This window comes from Schistocerca nitens, chromosome 7, assembly GCF_023898315.1.
Source record: "Schistocerca nitens isolate TAMUIC-IGC-003100 chromosome 7, iqSchNite1.1, whole genome shotgun sequence".
Lineage (NCBI taxonomy): Eukaryota > Metazoa > Arthropoda > Insecta > Orthoptera > Acrididae > Schistocerca > Schistocerca nitens.
Window position 1 is genome coordinate 105,295,710 of NC_064620.1, and position 24,580 is coordinate 105,320,289.

Below are 24,580 nucleotides of genomic sequence, written 5' to 3' on the forward strand. Positions count from 1 at the left end.
AAACGGCAATAAAAACTAAACGAGCAGCGATAGAAATACACCGTTTGTTGCAATATGCTTGGGACAACAGTACATTTTCAGGCGGACAAACTTTCGAAATTACAGTAGTTACAATTTTCAACAACAGATGGCGCTGCACGTGATGTGAAAGATATAGAAGACAACGCAGTCTGTGGGTGCGCCATTCTGTACGTTGTCTTTCTGCTGTAAGCGTGTGCTGTTCACAACGTGCAAGTGTGCTGTAGACAACATGGTTTATTCCCTAGAACTGAGGATTTTTCTGGTGTTGGAATTCCACCGCCTAGAACACAGTGTTGTTGCAACACGACGAAGTTTTCAATGGAGGTTTAATGTAACCAAAGGACCGAAAAGCGATACAATAAAGGATCTGTTTGAAAAATTTCAACGGACTGGGAACGTGACGGATGAACATGCTGGAAAGGTAGGGCGACCGCGTACGGCAACCACAGAGGGCAACGTGCAGCTAGTGCAGCAGGTGATCCAACAGCGGCCTCGGGTTTCCGTTCGCCGTGTTGCAGCTGCGGTCCAAATGACGCCAACGTCCACGTATCGTCTCATGCACCAGAGTTTACACCTCTATCCATACAAAATTCAAACGCAGCAACCCCTCAGCGCCGCTACCATTGCTGCACGAGAGACATTCGCTAACGATATAGTGCACTGGATTGATGACGGCGATATGCATGTGGGCAGCATTTGGTTTACTGACGAAGCTTATTTTTACCTGGACGGCTTCGTCAATAAACAGAACTGGCGCATACGGGGAACCGAAAAGCCCCATGTTGCAGTCCCATCGTCCCTGCATCCTCAAAAAGTACTGGTCTGGGCCGCCATTTCTTCCAAAGGAATCATTGGCCCATTTTTCAGATCCGAAACGATTACTGCATCACGCTATCTGGACATTCTTCGTGAATTTGTGGCGGTACAAACTGCCTTAGATGACACTGCGAACACCTCGTGGTTTATGCAAGATGGTGCCCGGTCACATCGCACGGCCGACGTCTTTAATTTCCTGAATGAATATTTCGATGATCGTGTGATTGCTTTGGGCTATCCGAAACATACAGGAGGCGGCGTGGATTGGCCTCCCTATTCGCCAGACATGAACCCCTGTGACTTTTTTCTGCGGGGACACTTGAAAGACCAGGTGTACCGCCAGAATCCAGAAACAATTGAACAGCTGAAGCAGTACATCTCATCTGCATGTGAAGCCATTCCGCCAGACACGTTGTCAAAGGTTTCGGGTAATTTCATTCAGAGACTACGCCATATTATTGCTACGCATGGTGGATATGTGGAAAATATCGTACTATAGAGTTTCCCAGACCGCAGCGCCATCTGTTGTTGAAAATTGTAACTACTGTAATTTCGAAAGTTTGTCTGCCTGAAGATGTACTGTTGTCCCAAGCATATTGCAACAAACGGTGTATTTCTATCGCTGCTCGTTTAGTTTTTATTGCCGTTTCAAATATACCAGTCATTTTTGAAACACCCTGTATATACATACAGCATACAACAATATTCACTGCTAACCGACCTCTCACTGTATTGATACATAATAATCGTCATGTCTGACGATTGCATATGTAGCAGTAATGCCTTGAGTCCTTGGTTATACTTGTGATCTTGTGTACTCACTCTCCTTTCTACACTGGTATAGTTCACTTGTAGCTGACAACAGTTTTCAGTTAAATGGGCAGTGGCAGAGACTGATGAGTCGACTCTCTGAGCATAAGGAGATGGCAAGTTGGGACATGATATCATAAAACCCACTGATGGGTTCAAAGCAAGGATACAGAGCTCATTTATGATCTCTAATACATTTGATCAGGTAGTGTACTCAACTACTGTACTCATGACCCAGCACAGCCTGAAGCATTGACAGTAGAGAGGTTTGTTCCAATGTTTATTTGGATCACTATACTATGTGAAGAAATAGGCATCACTTGTTATTGGTGATGGCCAGAACTGCTGCAAAGTATGAAAATTTTCAAAACCAACTGCTGCTTTCAGGAAACTGTAAAGGCAAAAGTCATAACCATTTCTTAACATATCTGTGATACTATTACTAGTTTCTTCAAATAGAATTACTTTAATGAAAATAAATATAAATGTATGCATATGTGATGCCTGGAAAAAGACTTACTTTGACTGATGACCAGCAATGATCTGCTGAAAAACACCAACACATGCTCCTCTTTTGCCTTCCCAGTATTCAGGATTTGGGTCCAATCTTTCAAGCATATCAAAGGCTTTAGCGGCATACCAGAATTGTCCCATTCTGTAGCAGTCATTTGCAATCAGTTGTAACAAACTGAAAGCCTCTGATGAAGTTTCCATTTTCAGATATAATTCCCATGCTGACTGAGGTTTCTTGTTCATAATATCTGAAACACAAATGCAGATCCCAGTGTGTGCATATCTTGAAGGTACAGGGTATTCATATGTTTGAGGATGTTATTCTAGTGTGTATATTGTTTTCATTTGAATATAATAGAAAGAAACACTCCACATGGGAAAAATATGTTAAAAAAAGATGCTGTGACTTACCAAACGGAAAAGCGCTGGTAGATAGACACAATAAAAAACACGCAAACACACACACAAATATCAAGCTTTTGCAACCCATGGTTGCTTCATCAGGAAAGAGGGAAGGAGAGGGAAAGATGAAAGGATGTGGGTTTTAAGGGAGAGGGTAAGGAGTCATTCCAATCCCGGGAGCGGAAAGACTTACCTTAGGGGGAAAAAGGGACAGGTATACACCCGCACACATACACATATCCATCTGCACATATACAGACACAAGCAGACATATGTAAAGGCAAAGAGTTTGGGCAGAGATGTCAGTCGAGGCGGAAGTACAGGGGCAAAGATGTTGTTGAGTGACAAGTGATGTACGAGGGGTGGCAACTTGAAATTAGTGGAGGTTGAGGCCAGGTGGGTAACGGGAAGAGAGGATACATTGAAGGGCAAGTTCCCATCTCTAGAGTTCTGACAGGCTGGTGTCAGTGGGAAGTATCCAGATAACCCGGATGGTGTAACACTGTGCCAAGATGTGCTGGCCGTGCACCAAGGCATGTTTAGCCACAGGGTGATCCTCATTACCAACAAACACTGTCTGCCTGGGTTTGTTCATGTGAATGGACAGTTTGTTGCTGGTCTTTCCCAGATAGAAGGCTTCACCGTTGCCCTTAAATATATGCTCTCTTCCCGTTAGCAACCTGGCCTCAACCTCCGCTAATTTCAAGTTGCCGCCCCTCGTACATCACTTGTCACTCAACAACATCTTTGCCTCTGTACCTCCACCTCGACTGACATCTCTGCCCAAATTCTTTGCCTTTACATATGTCTGCTTGTGTCTGTATATGTGCGGATGGATATGTGTGTGTGTGTGTGTGTGTGTGTGTGTGTGTGTGTGTGTGTGCGTGCGTGCGAGTGTATACCTGTCCCTTTTTCCCCCTAAGGTAAGTCTTTCCGCTCCCGGGATTGGAATGACTCCTTAACCTCTCCCTTAAAACCCACATCCTTTCGTCTTTCCCTCTCCTTCCCTCTTTCCTGATGAAGCAACCGTGGGTTGCGAAAGCTTGATATTTGTGTGTGTGTTTGTGTGTTTTTTATTGTGTCTATCTACCAGTGCTTTCCTGTTTGGTAAGTCACAGCATCTTTTTTTAATATATTGTTTTCATTTCATTCATGTAGTTCCCTGAAGTAATATTTCTTTTCAATTTCCATAATATACTGAATTCTTTTTAGTAACTTGCAGCATTCTCATTCCGTCTGGTAAGCCTCCCCTGAACTAGGTTTCTGTGAGACTTTTCTGAACTGTACCCCTTTCCCTAAACCTCTCCAGTTCTTTTCCTTCATCCCTCTTCCTTCCCCTTCAGCTCTTCCATCAAAAAAAGGAGCCACAGGCTCTGAAAGCTCAATCCTTTTGTGTGTGTATTCCATGGCCGCCCCTTGGTGAGTATATTTTTTTATCTGTCCATTTACATTACAGCATGTACAAGGATAGATTGCTACTCATCACATAGAAGAGTTGCTAAATCACAGGAAGGCACAATGAAAAAGACTGCTAAATATTTAAGCTTTCAAACAAAGCCATTCTTTCAAAATAGAAAACACACGCACACACACACACACACACACACACACACATATTCACGGAAGTACACTCACACAAACTTGGCCACTGTCTCTGGGTGCTGGGGCCTGACTGTGGCTGTGTCTGATGTAAGCAAGAATCTGGAGAGCTGAGTGATGGGGGTAAGGAGGAGGTGTGGGGAATGGAGGAGGAGGGTAAGCAGGATAGGCAAGGGGGTAAATTTTGGCAGCCAAGAACCACTAAAGCATTTATTTTACAACAGCAAGCACCAAGATTCCTGTGAAAAGTTGAGAACCGAATATCAAGATTTAGCATTCTTACACTCATGTGTCCCAGCACTTCATCTTTAATGGGTTCCTTGACACGTCGGATATGTCCCGTCAACCTATTTCTTCTTTAGTCAAGCTGTGCTATGAATTTCTTTTTCCCAAATTCAGTTCAGTGCCTTCTTGTTAGTTATGTGATCTACCCATTCAATCTTCAACATTCTTCTCTAGGAACACATTTCAAAGGCTTTTATTCCCATCTTGTCTGAACTGTTTATTGACCATAATTCACTTCTGAACAATGTTACATGTCAGACAAATACTTACAAAGAGGATGCCTAACATGTAAATTTATACTTGATGTTAACAAATTTCTCTTCTACAGATATGCTTTTCTTGCTATTACCAGTCTGCATTTTATATCCTCTCTATCTCGACAATCATTATTTATTCTGATGTCCAAAAAACGAAACTCATCTACCACCTTTAGAGTCTCATTTCTTAATCTAATTACATCAGCATCACTTAATTTAATTTGACTACTTTCCATTACCCTTGTTTTACTTGAGTTGATGTTCATCTCGTAATGTTTTTCAACACATTACCTATTCCTTTCAACTGTCTTTCCAAGAACTGAATAACATCAGGGATCGACTATATCCCTGTTGCATTCTTTTCTCACCAACTGCTCTTCTTTCATGTCTTTCATCCTCATAACTGCAGTCTGTTTTCTGTACGAGTTGTAAATAACCTTTTGCACCCTATATTTTATCTCTGCTACCTTTAGAATTTCAAAGAATGCACTCCGCTCAAATTTGTCAAAAGCTTTTTCTAAATCTTCACAACTGTTATTAATATCAATTTGCCTTTCTTCAACCTGTCTTCTTAGATAAGACATAGTTAGTACTGCCTCACACATTCCTACATTTCTCTGAAACTCAAACTGGTCTTCCCTAAGGTCAGATTCTACCAGTGTCTCCATTATTCTGTAATTAATTTCTGTCAGTTTTTTGCAAACATGACTTATTAATATTCACGACTGTCAGTGCCTGCCTTCTTTGGAATTCGAATTATTGTATTCTTGCTGAAGTCTATCATATTTTGCCTGTCTCATATATCTTTCTCACAAGATGGAATAGTACTGCCATGGTTGGCTCTCCCAAAGATCTCAATTATTCTGATGGAGGGTCATCTACACACAAGGCCTTGTTTCGACTTAAGACTTTTGGTGCTCTGTCAAATTCTTCTCTCAGTATAATATGTATTAACTCATTTCATCTACTTCCTCTTGCCTTTCTAAAATATTGGCTTCAAGTTCATTTCCCTTATACAGCTCCCCTATATACTCCTCACACTTTTCAGGTTTCCCTTTTCTGCTTAATACTGACTTGTAGTTTGAACTCTTGATATTGGTTCAGCTGCTTATCTTTCCCCCATAGGTCTCTTGAATTTTCCTACAGTTAGCATGAATCTTTACCCTCGTCATGAATGCTTCTACAACCTTGTATTTCCCGTCTAGCCATTACCATTTTACTATTTCGCATTTCCTGTCAATCTCATTTTTATACAAAAATCAAACAATGGAAAATCTAGGATGGAGTGTAACAATTTTATGAGAAGGAAAGTTGCTACTCACCATATAGCAGAGATGCTGACTCACAGATAGGCACAACAAAAAGACTCTCAAATTACAGCTTTTGGCCATTAAGGCCTTCTTCAACAATAGACTGACATACAGCACACATACACATGCTCACACAAACACAACTCACACACACGACACAACTCACACACACGACTGCAGTCTCTGGCAACTGAAACCACAATGAGAGTCTTTTTGTTGTGCCTATCTGTGACTCAGCATCTTCGCTATATGGTGAGTAGCAATTTTCCTTCTCATAATATCATTTTTTAGACATCTGTATTCCCTTTTACCTGCTTCACTTACTGCATTTTTTATGTTCTCCTTCTTTAAACGATATTCAGTACTCCTGTGTTATCCAAGGATTCCTAATAAACTTCATCTTTTGACCTATTGGATCCTCTGCTGCCTTCACTGATTTGTCTTTCATAGGTAATCATTTGTCTTCTATTGTGTTGTTTACACTGTTTCTGTCAATCTTTGCCTAATGCTCCCTTTGAAACTCACAACAGTCTCTGTCCTTTCAACTTATCACGTCTCATCTCCTTAATTTCCTACCTTTCTACACCTTCTTCAATTTTTATCTGTTGTTCATAACCAATAAATTATTTTCAGTGCACATATATGGCACTACAAATGTTTGGCAGTTTAAAATCTAGTTCCCAAATCTCTGACTTACCATAATGTAATCTATTTGACTCCTTTCTATGCATTGAGATCTCTTCTATGTATACAATCTTATTTCATTTATTAAATTTGCTCTGTAGAAAATTTTACCAATGCACTTCCCCTTTGATTCCTTCACCCCAGCCCATGTTCTCTTACAATTTGTCTTTCTCTTTCCTTCCCTAGTATCACATTCTAGCCCACATCACAATTAAATTTTCATTTTTTTCATCATCTGCGGAGAAAACTGGCATATAAACGTGTACAACTGTGGTGGGTCCTCACTATGTTGTTGATAGAAGCTTACCTGCATTTCTACTTTCTTACTCGTTATTAGGCCTACTCCTGTATTACTCCTACTTGATTTTGTTTTATAACCCTGTACTCAACTGACCAAATGTCCTGCCTTCTATTGACTTTTTCCCTGTTTCTGTCAGTCATTGCCTAATGCTCCCTTCAAAACTCCCAACAATCTCTGTTCTTTCAACTTATCCTGATCTCATCTCCTTAATTTCCTACCTTTCTGCACCACGTACTTCCTGCCACAACACTTCACTAATTCCCATTGTATTTAACTTTAATTTATCAATTTCCCCTCTTAAAATCTCTAACCTCTCTATCTGATTAAGGGATCAAACATTCCACACTCTGACCTGTAGAATGCCAGTTTTGTTTACCCTGAAAATGACATTCTCCCCATCCACTGGTCTGATTAAGAGACTGTTTTACCCAAGGGCATTTCATTGTCATGTACCCATACAGTAGAACTGCATGCCCTTGGAAAAAATAAAGGCTGTAGTTTCTTCATGATTTCAGACATTTGCAGTACCAGCACAGTGAGGCCATTTTGGCTAATGTTGGCCAGAGAGGCGTACAACCATCCCATCTGGCCGAGAATCATGGTTCATGTGGGAGTGGAGGCAATGGTGTAAATATTATGGAAATATTATTTTATACAAAAAATATGGGTCTCTCACATATGTCTGACACAGCCCCCTGCATGTATTATTTCTGCTGCATGCTCTGTCAGCCACATCTGTATGACAAACTCTAGCAGACAGTCAAGTGAGGTGCAATTGTTGTGCTGTGGGTGTTGCTATTTTTGAATTTGCTGTTTGTTATAGTGTGTGTGTGTGTGTGTGTGTGTGTGTGTGTGTGCGCGTGTGTGTAAAGATATCTGGATATAGTTTTGGTGTTTACACAAATATCTTAAGTGGGAGATACTAGGCCATAGTTATTTGTCTCAAGAGCTGATGACTGTAGTTATGAAGAATTTTAAGATACCAACTCAGAAGTGTGTAATGAATATTGGTCTTCAGGATACACTTTTTGAAGAAGACAGAGAGGAACTGGAAGAAAATGATAAAGTAACAGATGATGTTTATGAAGCTGTGTTAAATGAGTTTTCTGAATAGAAAGACTATGGGTGATGCCATAAAGGTTTTGAATTTCAAAGGCAAGTATGTGCATCAAATAGATATACCTAATGATATTCCATTAACATAAAAACAGTATTGATGTTCAAAAATGATGTGAAGCTTGTGATGTGAAGCTGCTTTCTAGCAAACATTCCCTTCATATTCGCAAAGTGATGGACAGAATAAATGACGAATCTACTACAGTTAAGAAACAAAGAAATAAATTGACCAGGAAACACAAATTGTCTTCAGAGGAATTGATTGGATTGATCTCTCCAATCATATTTTTTCTTGTGCGACGACACTTTGCTCAGTGTTAAAATGGAACAGAAATTTGTCCGTGTAGTGTCTCCTTGTGGGATGCATCAAACCAGTCAGAAGATGACGACAACTAAAAAAGCCCCTTTTGGCATATCTGTAGTAGACAAATAGATAACATACAAAGAACAAACCAGAGTACAAATGAAAATCAGAACTTTCAGAGAGAAAATTGCATTTCCTTTAACTGGGTCACAAATTCTTATCCCATAGGGCTCACATGCCCACCTGGAGCAACTGGGTGGGTACGGGCAGGGATGGGCACATGACTGATGCCCGTCTTGCAGCTGGTGTAACATAATATGATCATATTCTGCTGCTAAATGAAGGAGACCAGGGTTGGCCAAGCAGGTTGTGCATGTGCAAGACACATCGAAAGAGGCCATCTGATGGTTAGCCTAAACTACTTGCTCCTGCCCGCGAGCATGCCGACCTTGCAGTTTTGGAATACCCTATTGCAGTAAGTAAAAAAGTGTCCAAGAGATGCTCGTCAAGCATCAGTGGCATATGCTAGAAGCGAATCCTTGTGCATCAGACAGAGGTTTATCATTAAAATATCTGAGAGCGTGTGTTCCAAGAAGTGTCAAGCAATATATTATTCCTTCCCATATATATACATCATTAAATGAATATGACAGGAAAATCACATAAATCTGAGCACATAAAAAGACTTGCTGAGAAGTTGCTCATCTTAAACTCCATTTATGAATGGAAACAGTAAGGGCGGAAATTTTAGAGTTACCTCAAGTATTCTCTGCCACCCGTGTAAGGTGGCTAGTAGCATATACAGGTAGATGCGGACTGCAAGCTGAATGGCAGCATTCAACTTGGTGCTAACCTGTCCAAAAACTGGTTAAGGAAGAAATTTGTGGTGGAAGTATTTAGTCAGCAAGAGAAAGAAAGGTGGGGTTGCAAAGTACCTGACTGGTAATCAGGGACTTTACACCACACTTTTTCATATCCTGGATTACCTCTCCATAATCCCAGTTTGGTAATCAGGGACTTTACACCATATTTTTTCATGTCCTGGATTACCTCTCCATATTCCCAGGGTATGTGAGAATGTCACCCTACTGATGATAATTCATAATTCTCACTCTCTCCCTATTTTCCATCAATAAAAAAACAACAACAACACAAACAAGGAAGATCCCATATTCCTAGATTGTATGTGGTGCCACTATGCAGAGTGTTAAAAAATGTCCAAGCGTACAGATTAGGTTTTCAGATACGGTGGGGGGTTGAGGGGGGGCTCAAAGACTTATTATGTAATAGAGCCTAGTACATTGTCCTTGATGGCAAACAGGAATGCCCCAGGGAAGTGTGATAGCACCACTCTTATTATCTATATACATAAAAGATCTGAGACACAGGGTGAGCAGCAATCTGCAGTAGTTTGTTGATGATGTTTTAGTGTATGGGAAGGTGCCATGATTGATTGACTATAGGAGAATACAAGATGCATTAGAAAAAATTTCTAGTTGGTGTAAATGTGCTGTAAATGTGAGAAAACATAAGGTAATGCACATGAGTAGAGAAAACAATCCTGTAATGTTGAGTACAGCATGGGTAGTGTGCTGTTGGCAAAGTCACAGCAATTAAATATCTAGGCATAATGCTGCAAAGTGATTTGAAATGGAACGAGTGTGTAAGCACAGTAGTAGGGAAGGCTAACAGTTGAGTTTGGTTTATCAGGAGAACCTTAGAAAAGTGTAGCTCATCTATATCGGAGGCCGCATATAGGACACCAGTGCAACCCATTCTTGAGTACTGCTGAAGTGTTTGCAATTCCCACCCAACTGAATTAAAGGAAGACACTGAAGCAATTCAGAGGTGAGCTGTTAGATTTGTTACCAGTATATAAAATCAACTCATGAGTATTACTGAGATGTTTCATGAACTCAAATGTGAATCATTGGAGGGAAGATGAAGTTCTTTTAGCAAAACATTACTGAGAAACTTAGAGAACTGGCATTTGAAGCTGATTGAAAAACAATTCTACTGCCACCAAAGTACATTGCAAGCAAGGATCATGAAGATAATATAAGAGAAATCAGGGCTCATATGGAGGCATACAGACAGTTGTTTCTCTCCCTCTATTTGTGAGTGGAATATGAAAGGAAATGTCTAGTAATGGTACAAGGTACTTTTCATCACGAACAATAAGGCGGCTCATAGAGTATGTGTGTAGATGTAGATGTACAAGAACTGCATTCCACATGAACTCATCATAGTCAAAAACATTAAAACTTCACTCTTATACATAATGTTCAAACTTCACAGAAGAAACAGGAACAATGGGTGGGAAAGAAAGAAAGTCTTTCCAATTTAGGTGGTTGTGCACCCCGGGAGCATCATGGCCAACAATGGCATACAACATTGACATTTTTCTTAGCCGTAAGCAGCTGAGCTTGTAAGTGATTTTTTCCTTTATTTTTTTACTCAATAAAATACATAGAATCTCTAGTATCTTATCTTTTGCACATACAAAATAATTCCACAAAGGCACTACAATGGTGCTGAGGCAAAACCAGGAATAAATAAACGAAGTATTTTATCCATCCTTAGCAACTGTAGTTGTACATAAAGAAATAAATAGCACCTAGCTGCATAAATGAAATTTAATTTCTTTACCGGTTTCAGGCACTTAGTGCCCTTCTTCAGAAGGTTATACCCTACCGCGTTATTTGTGAGTGTCAACAATAAGATGCATACAGCAAAATGTCATGGACATTCATAGTGTCTGTACAAAATTAGTATAAAGAAGCAAAACATTTATAATAAATAAATGTTGAAAATTAACAATTTAGAATTAAAATAAAGATAAATTTAGTAGGGTTTGGTTTCATAACTGAAACTATTAACACAAGCATAAAGATATATAATATCATTATACAGAAAAAAAATGAATGGTACAAGAAAATATCTGTTTCACAAGTGTGCTGTCCACTGTTGCAGCATTCTCATATTACTGAATGGGAAAGTCAAGCCTTTGAAAATATCTCAGAAATGTGGATCCTTGGAGAAGCAATTTCTGGGATTATCTATGAGCTCAATCAGTCTTCTCTCTCATTGGTCAAAAGGCTCAATCCCTAGTCAAGAATCCTTTCACTCAGTCCTTTGGCTAAACCTAGGCATCAGATAAGACAGTGTCTTCTTTCATTTTCACAGCAGCAGTTTCTGCCTAATTAACTTTTCAAAAATGACTTGCTGATACAACAAATAGAGGTAAACTGGCCCACACTAAAAAAAACTCCACAACTGGAATTCCTATGCTTTCATTCTCAGACAAAATAGAGGTGACACCAACATGTGGATAAGTACAGCAAATAGTTCTCTGTTACATGCTTTTAACTTAGAACTTTGTCTCAGTGTGTTCAATGGCAGAAGAGGTGGATGCTAATGATTTTGCATATTTTTATGCTATTATGGTGCAATCTTCAAGGGCCATGCAGCTAGGGTCAGAAAACTATTTATTTTGTGTAACTTTGATAATAAAAGAGGCAATAAGTCTTCTTCCTAATGGTAGTTGTGGTTGATAATAAGGGTCAATTTATGCTGAACTGTAAAATTAACAATCAGTCATACCAGTAATACTAGAAATCAAATTAATTTCCATGTAGACTATGTTCCTGTTTAAGGTTCACAATCTTGCTCACATTGGGAGCATCTATTAACATTTTTTCCATGTTTACAATTATTTTTAACTTCACTTTATGCAAAACACAATATACTTCTTTTTTATTTACCCATACATGTTTTGGCAACTGTGTGTCATCATCTGTCATTATTTTGAAGAAAGGTTGGAAAGAGGCTGAGGGGAATGTGGAAGCAGTGTACATTGTGTTATTGAATATGCTCTTCATCTTGGACACAGGCCATCCATAACTATAGATATTAATTTTAATGAATAGAAGCTCTAGTTGCATACAAACATATTTACATATTTTCACAACTGGTTTTGAACCACCATCCTCCTGAATGTGAGTCCAGTGTGCTATCTGCTGCGCCACCTTGCTCGATAAAAGGCAATTACTTCTCTCCACAACTCAATTGTAACAGTGCTCTGTTCAACACTTTTCCATGTGTATGCTTGTTATTGGATTGGTTCACCTGGCAGCTGACAGTCTTTTGCTTTTGAATGTGCTTATGACAGGGACACATTTGGGTCTACTGTTTCTCATTTGGCTGTGAAGTGGCTTCAGCCAGTATGTACATTGTACATGCAGTGAAGTTTGTTTATATCGCAGATCTAAGAAGAATAATTTAGATTGTTGTTTTGTGTACCTACGACGTGTGTCAGAAAAGTAATGAGGCTGCCAACACTGCGAGCAATCTGCAATGCTGTGTTGTTCTACTTGTGTACACTGGTGTGTTCATTCCTTCCAGATAGTCCAAGTTTCAGCTCCCTACAGCAATCAAATAATTTTCGAGAGCACCATCATTAAAGTTGTGTTTTTGTTGGGTGTTATGGAAATGGAACAGCAGAATTTAGAGCAATGTTATGTCATCAGATTTTACGTTGAACTTGCAGAATTCACAAGTGTGAGCTTTGAAAAGTTGAATGTTTGGGAAGGTGGAGAACACACTGAAGATGAACCTCACTCAGGGAGGTCTTTACGTACAAAAACCAATGAAAACATCGAACATGTGCATCGTCTTCTGAGATCAGACTGACATTTAACAATAAGGGTGATGGTGATCTGTTAAACTTAAACGGACTCAGGAAAAGGGTGAACTGAATGAAACCAGACATTGCAGACTACTGGATGCTGCATCATGACAATTTCCCATGTTACATGGCCACTTTATCATGGAATTTTTTACCCCAAAAAGCATTTCTGTTGTTCCAAAGCCCCCTATTCACCTGATCTGAGCCCTTAAGACTTTTTTCTTTTCCAGAAATTAAAAAATGCTCTGGAGAGCATTCAAAAGAATGTGACTAACATGCTGAAGCCCTACCAGTGAAAGCCTTTCAGTGTTGCTCGCAAGACTAGGAATGATGACTCTACCAGTTTATAGCAGCCGACAGGAACTACTTTGAGAGAGCAATATTGTTGTTTGGAAACAAATGCAAAGTAAATAAATAAATAAATAAAAGCTTTGGTACATGAAAAATCAGTCTCTTACTTTTCTCATACATCTTTTACATGCCTTGAACCAATGAAAAATAAAGGGAAATTCAGAACAAATGATTCTATAAAACAATAGTTACATGGAAAAATTAAATTTAAATTTGCTGTGCACTAATAATATTTGAAAAAACACTTACAGCATCTGGCTAAATGGCTGATATAAACATATTCATCTTTAAACTTTTCATTCTTTATCAAAAGAAATATTTCTTCTGCTTCTTTGTAGCTGCCAGTTGCTGCCTTTGCCTGGAACAAAAAATAAGGTTCTGCTTAAAAATACCTTTTATATTAGAACAAGCTGATCACAGTGTAATTAATTTTCTTCTCCATTTCAGGGTAATTCTAAAATTCTAATTTACTGTAGTAATATCTATTGAGGAACACACAAGTCTGGTAACACATCAGATACGTGATGTACCTATTAGAAACGTAGCTGACATTCCAATAAAGCCTTAATGAAAGTGGAATTAATGTGACAATGCCCCTTACTACTAGACAACTTTAAAACCTGTGCTGAGGGCGTGCAAGATTTTGTAGTTGTGTGTGTCACTTTACCTCTTATGTCAATCACTGGAAAAAAATTGCATTTGTCTGTGTTTGTGTATATTTGTAGAAATTCTAGTTACTATTTGCTCCTCTTCTATGCCAGCCTTGATTCTCTCAGGAGTAAATTGGGCAGAAATCTCAAAATACAAACTGTCATCTCAGTCAATGACATTTTACACCAATTTGTTAAAAAGTTGACACAAAGTTTTCTGGGTAAAACTATTACTGATGAAAAAAAAAAGTTTTAGTGACTGTAACTTTGGTTGAAATATTGGTTTCCCCAGTAATAATTTTCAACAGTATGACCTGTACAATACCAGAAAACTTTTATGTCAACACACTCTGGCAGTAGAAGCCCAAGCAATTCTATTCTTAATAACTGTTTGATTTAGGTAAACAATCTTACAACTGCACAACTCTCTCTAGGATCACACATAATATTTCATGAATCCAAGATAAAATACTAGGACATAATTTTTAAAAGTAAGTTACAAACATTTTTGCATTTTGGCCACTCAAATGGAACTCTAAAGTGTTTGAAAAGCAAAACAAATTCAAAATTTTGCTATAATAAATGACATAATTAAAAAAAAACAGTTTGTCTTCCAAGCACATGAAAGAACATTGTAAATACCTTCAGTTTATTTACTCAAAAGATATGCTCAACATTAGGTAAGGGTATTCCGAGACCTGACAAATTCAATAAATCACTCCTTATGTTATATCCTAGCCAGTAATGCCAACCGAGCTCGCTGCCAAAAAGGTTGGCAGCATCAAAGTCCGGACGCCGTCCGCATAAGCAGCGCCAGCGATACAGGAAATCGCCGCAAGTCTGCGCGCGCCACCGCTGGCTTCTGGCTTCTTAAGCGCTGGAGTCGCGAGCGCTAGGACAGTTCTGGATTCGCCGCTCAGTTGTATAGACTCACCACCGAATTGTGTACTTGCTAGTCAGTTGTGGGTACATCGCAGCAGAGTTGCTGTTTGTCGTCAGCCGACGCCGACCTAGCCGCACCGACTCGAACTAGACAGATTTCTGTAGACCATGTTCACCACTGTGTTCTGTATCGTCGTTAATAAAGATAAGTACCGACTTTCATTTAATCCGAGTGTTTGGGTTTTCATCTTTCTGTTCACTGTTCCAGCGGACCCGTCGGCCCGCTATTAAAAGTGTGGCGGTGACTTCGTAAGCCGTTCCTACAGCGAATTGTTTGTCGCTACGAACGCCGTCACAAAACCTTACATATGCACAAATTATAGATGTATGAAATCAGCGAAAGTGCCTTGCAGTGGTTCAGCTCAGACAGGCAGGAATCAAAGTCTAGTTGTAACACTGCATTCAAGCAATTACTCCCCTGACTGAAGACAGTTTCTCCAAGAGGCCCACCATGTTCGATACTGTGTCCCTGTCTGTTGCTATTCTACTATTCTACATGCATGACCTACAACTTACAGTTTATGTATGTCCAGTCTTTCTTGCAGATGATAAATCAACTCTAATTGAAAATTAGATGCCCGAAAAATTCCAGGTGTTAAAATACTTTAGAAAAATTTGAATCCTTGTTCCATCAAGCTGCACTAGAACTTAATGTTACTCAAACCCAGATGATGCAACATTTAACTAAATCACTAGAACAGAGAGACATAAAATAACTTAAAATGAGTAGGAGTTCACAAGCAGCAAACTAGTAAAGTTCTTAGGCCTAAATCTTGACAAAAATTTAAATTGGACAGCACACGTACAGTAGTTATCAAACACATTGAATAACTTAGTATTTGCAATGTACATTTTGTCAGGTTCCACAAAAATGGACACCAGAAAGGAAGTCTAGCGCTTTTACACTTGGTTATTCACTGTGGCACATCTTCAGGAGAAATTCAACAAATGTCACAACACTCTTGGTATTAAAAAGGAAATAATTTGGCAGTAGGAGAACACAATTATAAAGGTACTGAAATTTGTACGCTTTCAGAGCCAATGGCTCCTGCTTCCAGCAGAAGAGTTGAAGGTGATGAAAGAGGGGTGAAGGAAAAGGACTGGTGAGGTTTAGGAAATGGGAAGAGTTTGGAAAATCCATACAGAGTACTTTGATCAGAGGAGACTTACCAGACATGATGAGAAGGAAAGACTGATTGTTGGGGACCGCACCAGACATGATTTGCAAACCTGAGAGATTAAAGGTGGAAGATAGTGTGATACTCAAGATAAAGACTACTGACAAAATGTTGTGCATGAGTTAATAAGAGCGGAAAGCTAAATCATTTTATGTGCTAGTGGCAGTAGGGATAAATAGACAGCTTAAAAAATAATAGATATGGAAAACCCAAAGGGACTGACGAAAGGATTAGTTACTGAGAAGAAATGATGAGACTGAAGAAATTAATCTAAATTAAGGTCACATGGGTGACGAGAACCAAGGACGTGCTGTAATGCCAATTCCCATCTGTAGAGTTCTGAAAAACTAGTGTCTGGGGAAAGAATCCATATGGCACGTGTGGTGAAACAGGCACTGAGGTCATGACTGTCACGTTGTAGAGCATGTTCTGCAAGAGGATATTGTGTGTGCTGCCAGTATACACACTCTGCCTATGCCTGTTCACTGTTCATACTGACTGATAACTTGGTGGTGGTCATGTCAATGTAAAAGACCAAACAGTGTCTACATAACAGTCGGTACACGACATGTATTGTTTCACAGGTGGCTCTCTATTTAATAGTATATGCTTTGCCAGTTCAGGGTTGATAAAGGTACAGTAGGAGGGTGCATAGGGCAAGTCTTACAGCAGGGACAGTCATAGGGACAGGAGCTGTAGGGTATGGAAATGGATCCAGAAGGAGCATAGAGTCTGACGAGGATATTATAGATATTGGGAGGGTGATGAAAAGCTGTTCTATGTGTAGTGGGCAAAATGTTAGACAGAGTGGATTTCATTTCAGGGCATGATTTTAGGAAGTCATAGCCTTGTTGAAGATGTTGATTAATACACTCAAGACCAGGTTAAGTGACAAGAGGTGTACTCTTAAGCCATCTTCTGGAGGTATCAGTAGTACCAGGACTGGATGTAATGGCCCGCAGAGGATGGCAACTGTCAAAATGTAAGTCGTGTTGTTTATTAGTACATTTAATGTGAAAAGAAGTGTGTAGCTGACCTCTAGTGAGGATGAGGCCAACATCACCGAAAGTGGCATGAGAATCTGAAAGGGACCCTGTGAAATTTAGTTTGGAGAATGTATTTAAAAACTCCGACAATTTTAAAAGGTCAACCTCACCATGAGACCATATGGCAAAAATCTCATCAGTGTATCTAATCCAAACAAAGGGCTGAGGGCTTATGGATCCCAGGAAAGCCACCTCCAAGAGACTCATTAATAGGTTGGCAAAGGAATGAGCCATCCTGGTTGCCATGGCTGTGCCCTTGATCTGTCTGCATGTCTTCCTCTGAAAGGTAAAGTAGTTCTTGGTAAGTACAAAGTTGATTAAGGTGAGCAGGAAGGATGTCATAGGTTTCGAATCATGTGGATACTTACTCAGGAAATGTTCAGCAGCAGTCAGACTGTGTATATGGGGGACACTGGTGTAGGGGGAGGTGTCATCAAGAGTGACAAACAAGGTGTCTGGTGGTAGGGGCATGGCCACAGATTTCAGATGATCTAGGAAATGGTTTGTGTCTTCAATATAGGAGGGAAGTCCTTGTACTATAGGTTGCACTTATTGATCAACTAAGGCAGGTATACTTTTGGTGGGTGTTTGAACCCAGTAACTATGGGATGCCCAATGTGATTGGGTTTATGGATATTAGGAAGAAGGCAAAAGGTGGGGGTATGTGGTTTGGGTGGGGTAAGAAGTTCTATGGCTTGAGCTGTTAGTCCTTGTGAGGGACCTGAGGTTTTAAGGGGGGATTGTAGGTCAATTTGTATCACAGGGATGGGATCTTGATGGCAGATGCTGTATGTAGAGGTGTCCGACAGCTGTTGTAGACCCTCACTTACACATTCCCATTGGTTAAGTACAGGTGGTACTTCCCAGAACTCAACACGAGGGAACTGAAATTACAACATTTCCTCAGTTCTCTCCACCCACCTGGCCTTAATTTATATTAATTTCTTTGGTTTCAGCACATCTTCTCATTAATTATTCCTTTCTTCACTATCTTTTTTTCTAACCTTTTATTTTCTGGCCTGTCTATCCGTCCGTCACCTCTACCACATACAGTACACTTAGCTTACTGTTCTTATTAACACATACACTATGTTTTATTGGTAATCTCTGCCTTGCAGATTACCCTATCTTCCACCTTGACGCTCTCAGATTTGCAAATTTCATCTGGTCAAGTCCCAAACAATAGGTCTTCCCTTCCCATCCTGTCTGATACATTTCCCCTGACCCGGGGTTCTGGGTGACTTTTCCATACCCTCTCCATTTCCTAAATCTCACCAGCCCTTTCCTTTACTCCTCTTCCTTCCCCTTCAGCCTTCTTCCAGAAAAAGGAGTCACTGGCTCTGAATGCCTGCAAATTTCAGTACCTATGTATGTGTGTTCTCCTGCCACCAATTGGTGAGTAGATTTTTTATCTATACAATTAAGCTGTAATCTACTCACATCACTTGAGGTGGAGGGTGCATATGGGGACTGGCATCTGACCTCATCCATTCACCTTACAAGCGGCCACTGCCGCAGCAGGATTTGAGCAGGCAAATGGGGGCAGGGGTTTGCTAGTTGTTGGGAGCTTCAATTTTAGGTGAATTATGGATTTCCTAAGGGAAATAACATTCAGGGCTGGAAAGAAGTCCTATGTGCACTCAGTAAGTCTGTCAGGGTGCCAGATCTGAGATAAGGAGGAGGTCCCCTGCAGCTATCGAGGTTGCAGGTTGTAGTCATCAGCCAAGTTATTGCTCATCTCAACACCAATATGCCTGTTGCTTGGATCTGATGCCATCTTCAGTTTGTATGGATGACTAGTGAAAGTGGTGAAGGCTGCTGGCCCTGCTTGGGCATGCAAGCAGAGCTTACAATTTGCTGTATTGTACCCAGAATTGACTGAGATTCTTGGGTTTGGTACTGAGTGAAGGATCTCAAGTAGAAGCTCCATCAGTTCTGTTAGCTACTCATGTTTGAGGTTCTTTGGTGGATGCTTGCCAGTAGCAGGGAGCAAATTCAGGTCATGTAGAGAGTAAAGATTCTTCAAGTATCAAGATTTTTAACAGTAAATTGCCAAAGCATCTCTAACAAGGTCCCTGAATTTATCACTCTCCTGGAAAGCTGTTGCACTCAAATTATAATCAAAACAAGAGACGGTTGAAACCCAAAGTAGAGAGCTCTGAAATATTTAACGAGGCACAGGACGTATAATAAAAAGAAAAGTTAGGCATCACAGGGGGAGGAGAATTCATTGGAGAAAAAAAAAAAAAAAAAAAAAAAAACCACCAAGTCTAGTGAGCTCCAAATTGAGTCTGACTGCAAAGTTATCTGGATGCTAATAGCTGGCCTAGGTGACCTCACGTTAATTATCGGACGTTTTTACCGAGTACTTGATTCCACTGTAACAGCGGTATAGTCATTCAAAGAAAGTCTACATTTAGAAGATTGGAAGTACGTCAATCATGCAATATTATTTGGAGATAACTTTAACCTACCAAGTATTATGAATTTGTTGCAGTTGGTAAGGGCACACAGTTTTGTGAGATAGTTCTGAAGACATTCTCCAAAAACTGACTTGAGCAGCTAGTTTGACAACCCACATGCTTCGGAAATAATTCAGGCCTTGTAGCTACAAACAGGCTTGATCTTATCAAAATTATCAGTATACAGACAGGGATTAGTAATCATGACATCATCATAGCAATGATAGTTACTGAAGTTGATAAATCTACCAAGAATGTAGGAGAGTTCTGTGCTGGAAAGAACATATAAGCAGTTGTTAGCATCTTAGTTAGGCAATGAATAGTCACCATTTAGTTACAATGTGATGGACCTAGAGGAATTATGAGCAAAGTTAAAATTAGTTGTAACTCACACTCTGGAGAAGTATGTGTCAGGTAAGTGGATTAAGAAAGGGAAAGATACATTGTGCTTTAATCACAAAATTCGAAAAATGTTCGGGGAACAGAGATTCAAACGAAAATGTTGACAAGCAAAAAATTGGTGGAAATTAGAGCACCTGTAAAAAGATCAAAGCATAAAGCATACAATAATTTCCATTGTCATACATTTACGAAAGATCTTGCCAATAATCAGACAAAATTCCGATCCTATGTAAAATTACTACATGAGTCGAAGGCTGCTATTCAGTTACTCATTGACCATTCTGGTGTGGCAAAAGGAGACAGTTAATGGGAGTTGAAATTTTACATTTCACATGTATACAGTCATTCACGTAGGAGGACCTTACAGACATGCCATTGTTTGAACATTGCACAGACTCCTGTATGGAGGACACAGAAATAAACATCCCTGCTACTGAGTTGCAACTGAAAGAGTTGAAAACAATGAAGTTGCCAGTTCCAGACAGAATCATATTTCAGTTTTACTGAGAGTGCTCTGCAACACTGGCCTCTTACTCAGCTTGCATTTATAATGAATCTGTCACCCAGTGAAAAGGCCCAAAGGACTGGAAAAAAGTGAAGCTGACTTCCATAGAAGAGAGAGAGAGAGAGAGAGAGAGAGAAAGAGAGAGAGAGAGAGAGAGAGAGAGAGAGAGAGAAAGAAATGGACCAGCAAAATTTCAGACCATTATCCTTAATATTGGTTTGCTGCCAAATTCTTGACATACTTTAAGTTGGAATATAATAAATTTCCTTGAAATAGAATAGCTTCTGTTCACAAATCAGCATGGATTTAGAAAATGTCACTCAAGTGAAACTAAGCTTCCAAGACCTGCCCGATACACCCACCCAGCAAATCCTACTCTAGTCCTGTCACAGGCGTATCATTATCCCATCAAAGGCCACCTGTAAAAGCAGTTACACCATACACCAGCTCTGCAGCAATTTATGTACAGCAGTTTATATGGTCTTAACCATCAAATAATTGTCCATCCCAATGAAGGAGAGCAAAATTGACCACCCAGTGAGAGAAAGAGATGCTGAGCGTGATATGCTTGATTTAAATGGCTGCTTCACAGCCCATGCTATCTGGTCCTCCCCACCAGCACCAGCTTCACTGAGTTACATAGATAGGAGTTATCCTTGCAACATGTCTTTTGTTTCTATATTACAGCTACTCTCAATGTTCACTAATCCCCTGCATCCACATCCTCTTTCCAACAGTCTCCCTTTCCTCTGGTCTGTTGGTCTGTCACCACTTCCCAATCTACCCCCCACCCCATCGTCACAGTATACTGCATGAATTCACTGGTTCATGTGCATATGTGTCACATGTCTACCCTATACACCTGCTGCCTCTCCCTTCTGGATTCCTATGTTGTACACCCATGGCCTCCCCCTGAGCCATCATCCGACATTCTTCCCCAACCCATATCCTGCTACCCTGCTCCCTCCACCTGATACAAATCACCACCCACGGCTATTACCAAACTGAAGTCTGGGACACAATAATGCTCTGTGCATGTGTGTGTGTGTGTGTGTGTGTGTGTGTGTGGAAGGGGGGGGGGGCGTATAGACATATGTGTATGTTTGTGTATGAGTACTGTAGCTCGATAAAGGATTCCTCCAAAAGCTAGAAAAGTTGATGACTCAACACTTTGACTAGTTACCTTTAATGCTGAATTACATTACAGCATATGGTCACAGTTTTGAAATGTGCAAAAGCAGCATTAACTTCAAGTGATTTTGAGAAATCAAGAACAAATCATGTATTTGGGTTATCTCTGTATGGTTAAAAGCCCAGTAATTCATTGATATGGCATCTTATTTAGCAAGTTATTTGTTGCGACGTTGTTATCAGGAGAAACAAACTGGCGTTCTACAGATCGGAGCGTAGAATGTCAGATCCCTTAATTGGGCAGGTAGGTTAGAAAATTTAAAAAGGGAAATGGATAGCTTAAAGTTAGATATAGTGGGAATGAGGGAACTTCGGTTGCAGGAGGAACAAGACTTCTGGTCAGGTGAATACAGGGTTATAAAAACAAAATCAAATAGGAGTAATGCAGGAGTAGGTTTAATAATGAATAGGAAAATAGGAATGTGGGTAAGCTACTACAAACAGCATAGTGAATGCATTATTGTGGCCAAGATAGACACGAAGCCCACGCCTACCACAGTAGTACAAGTTTATATGCCAAGTAGCTCCGCAGATGATGAAGATATTGATGAAATGTATGATGAGATAAAAGAAATTATTCAGATAGTGAAGGGAGATGAAAATTTAATAGTCATGGGTGGCAGAACTTGATAGTAGGAAAAGGAAGAGAAGGAAACGTAGTAGGTGAATACGGAATGGGAGTAAGGAATGAAAGAGGATGCCGCCTGGTAGAATTTAGCACAGAGCATAACTTAATCATAGCTAACACTCAGCTCAAGAATCATAAAAGAAGGTTGTATACATGGAAGAAGCCTGGAGATACTGGAAGGTCTCAGATAGACTATATAATGGTAAGACACAGATTCAGGAACCTGGTTTTAAATTGTAAGACATTTCCAGGGGCAGATCTGGACTCTGACCACAATCTATTGGTTATGAACTGTATATTAAACCTGAAGAAACTGCAAAAAGGTGGGAATTTGAGGAGATGGGGCCTGGATAAACTGAAAGAACCAGAGGTTGTAGAGAGCTTCAGGGAGAGCATTAGGGAACGATTGACAAGAATGGGGGACAGAAATACAGTAGAAGAAGAATGGGCAGCTTTGAGAGATGAAATAGTGAAGGTAGCAGAGGATCAAGTAGGTAAAAAGACGAGGGCTAATAGAAATCCTTGGGTAACAGAAGAGATATTGACTTTAATTGATGAAAGGAGAAAATATAAAAATGCAGTAAATGAAGCAGGCAAAGCAGAAAGGCGGAAGGAGTATATAGAGGGTCTATACAAGGGCGATGTTCTTGAGGACATTATTATAGAAATGGAAGATGATGAAGATGAAATAGGAGACATGATACTGTGTGAAGAGTTTGACAGAGCACTGAAAGACCTAAGTCGAAACATGGCCCAGGGAGTAGACAACATTCCATTAGAACTACTGACAGCCTTGGGAGAGCCAGGCCTAACAAAACTCTACCATCTAGTGAGCAAAATGTGTGATACAGGTGAAATACCCTCAGACTTCAAGAAGAATATAATAATTCCAATCCCAAAGAAAGCAGGTGTTGACAGATGTCACAATTACCGAACTATCAGTTTAATATATCACGGCTGCAAAATACTAACACAAATTCTTTACAGACAAATGGAAAAACTGGTAGAAGCCAACCTCAGGGAAGATCAGTTTGGATTCCGTAGAAATGTTGGAACATGTGAGGCAATACTGACCCTATGACTTATCTTAGAAAATAGATTAAGTAAAGGCAAACCTACATTTCTAGCATTTGTAGACTTAGAGAAAGCTTTTGACAATTTTGACTGGAATACTCTCTTTCAAATTCTGAAGGTGGCAGGGGCAAAATACAGGGAGCGAAAGGCTATTTATAATTTGTACAGAAACCAGATGGTGGTTATAAGAGTTGAGGGGCATGAAAGGGAAGCAGTGGTTGGGAAGGGAGTGAGACAGGGTTGTAGCCTATTCCCGATGTTATTCAATCTGTATATTGAGCAAGCAGTAAAGGAAACAAAAGAAAAATTCGGAGTAGGAATTAAAATCCATGGAGAAGAAATAAAAACTTTGAAGATCGACGATGACATTGTACTTCTGGCAGAGACAGCAAAGGACCTGGAAGAGCAGCTGAACGGAATGGACAGTGTCTTGAAAGGAGGATATAAAATGAACATCAACAAAAGCTAAACGAGGATATTGGAATGTAGTTAAACTAAATCGGGTGATGCTGCGAGAATTAGATTAGGAAATGAGACTCTTAAAGTAGTAAATGAGTTTTGCCATTTGTGGAGCAAAATAACTGATGATGGTCGAAGCAGAAAGGATATAAAATGTAGACTGGCAATGGCGAGGAAAGTGTTTCTGAAGAAGAGAAATTTGTTAACATCGAGTATAGATTTAAGTGTCAGGAAGCCATTTTTGAAAGTATTTGTATGGAGCGTAGACATGTCTGGAAGTGAAATGTGGACGATAAATAGTTTAGACAAGAAGAGAATAGAAGCTTTCGAAATGTAGTGATACAGAAGAATGCTGAAGATTAGATGGGTAGATCACATAACTAATGAGGAGGTATTGAATAGGATTGGGGAGAAGAGAAGTTTGTGGCACTACTTGACTAGAAGAAGGGATCGGTTGGTAGGGCAAATTCTGAGGCATCAAGAGATCACCAATTTAGTACTGGAGGGCAGTGTGGAGGATAAAAATCATAGAGGGAGACCAAGACATGAATACACTAATCAGATTCAGAAGGATGTAGGTTGCAGTA

General features: G+C 39.8%; 1 protein-coding gene across 3 annotated transcripts in view; it reads right to left on the reverse strand.

Moving 5' to 3' along the window:
• Positions 1-24,580, reverse strand: part of LOC126195183 (intraflagellar transport protein 56) — a 208,646-nt gene that overhangs the window by 13,637 nt on the left and 170,429 nt on the right. For all 3 annotated transcript variants that reach the window (XM_049933697.1, XM_049933696.1, XM_049933695.1), the window contains exons 9-10: positions 13,706-13,814; positions 2,168-2,408 (exon numbers count right to left, since the gene is read on the reverse strand). In XM_049933697.1, the coding sequence (XP_049789654.1) occupies positions 2,168-2,408; positions 13,706-13,814 (350 nt within the window). The remainder of the gene's footprint in view (positions 1-2,167; positions 2,409-13,705; positions 13,815-24,580) is intronic.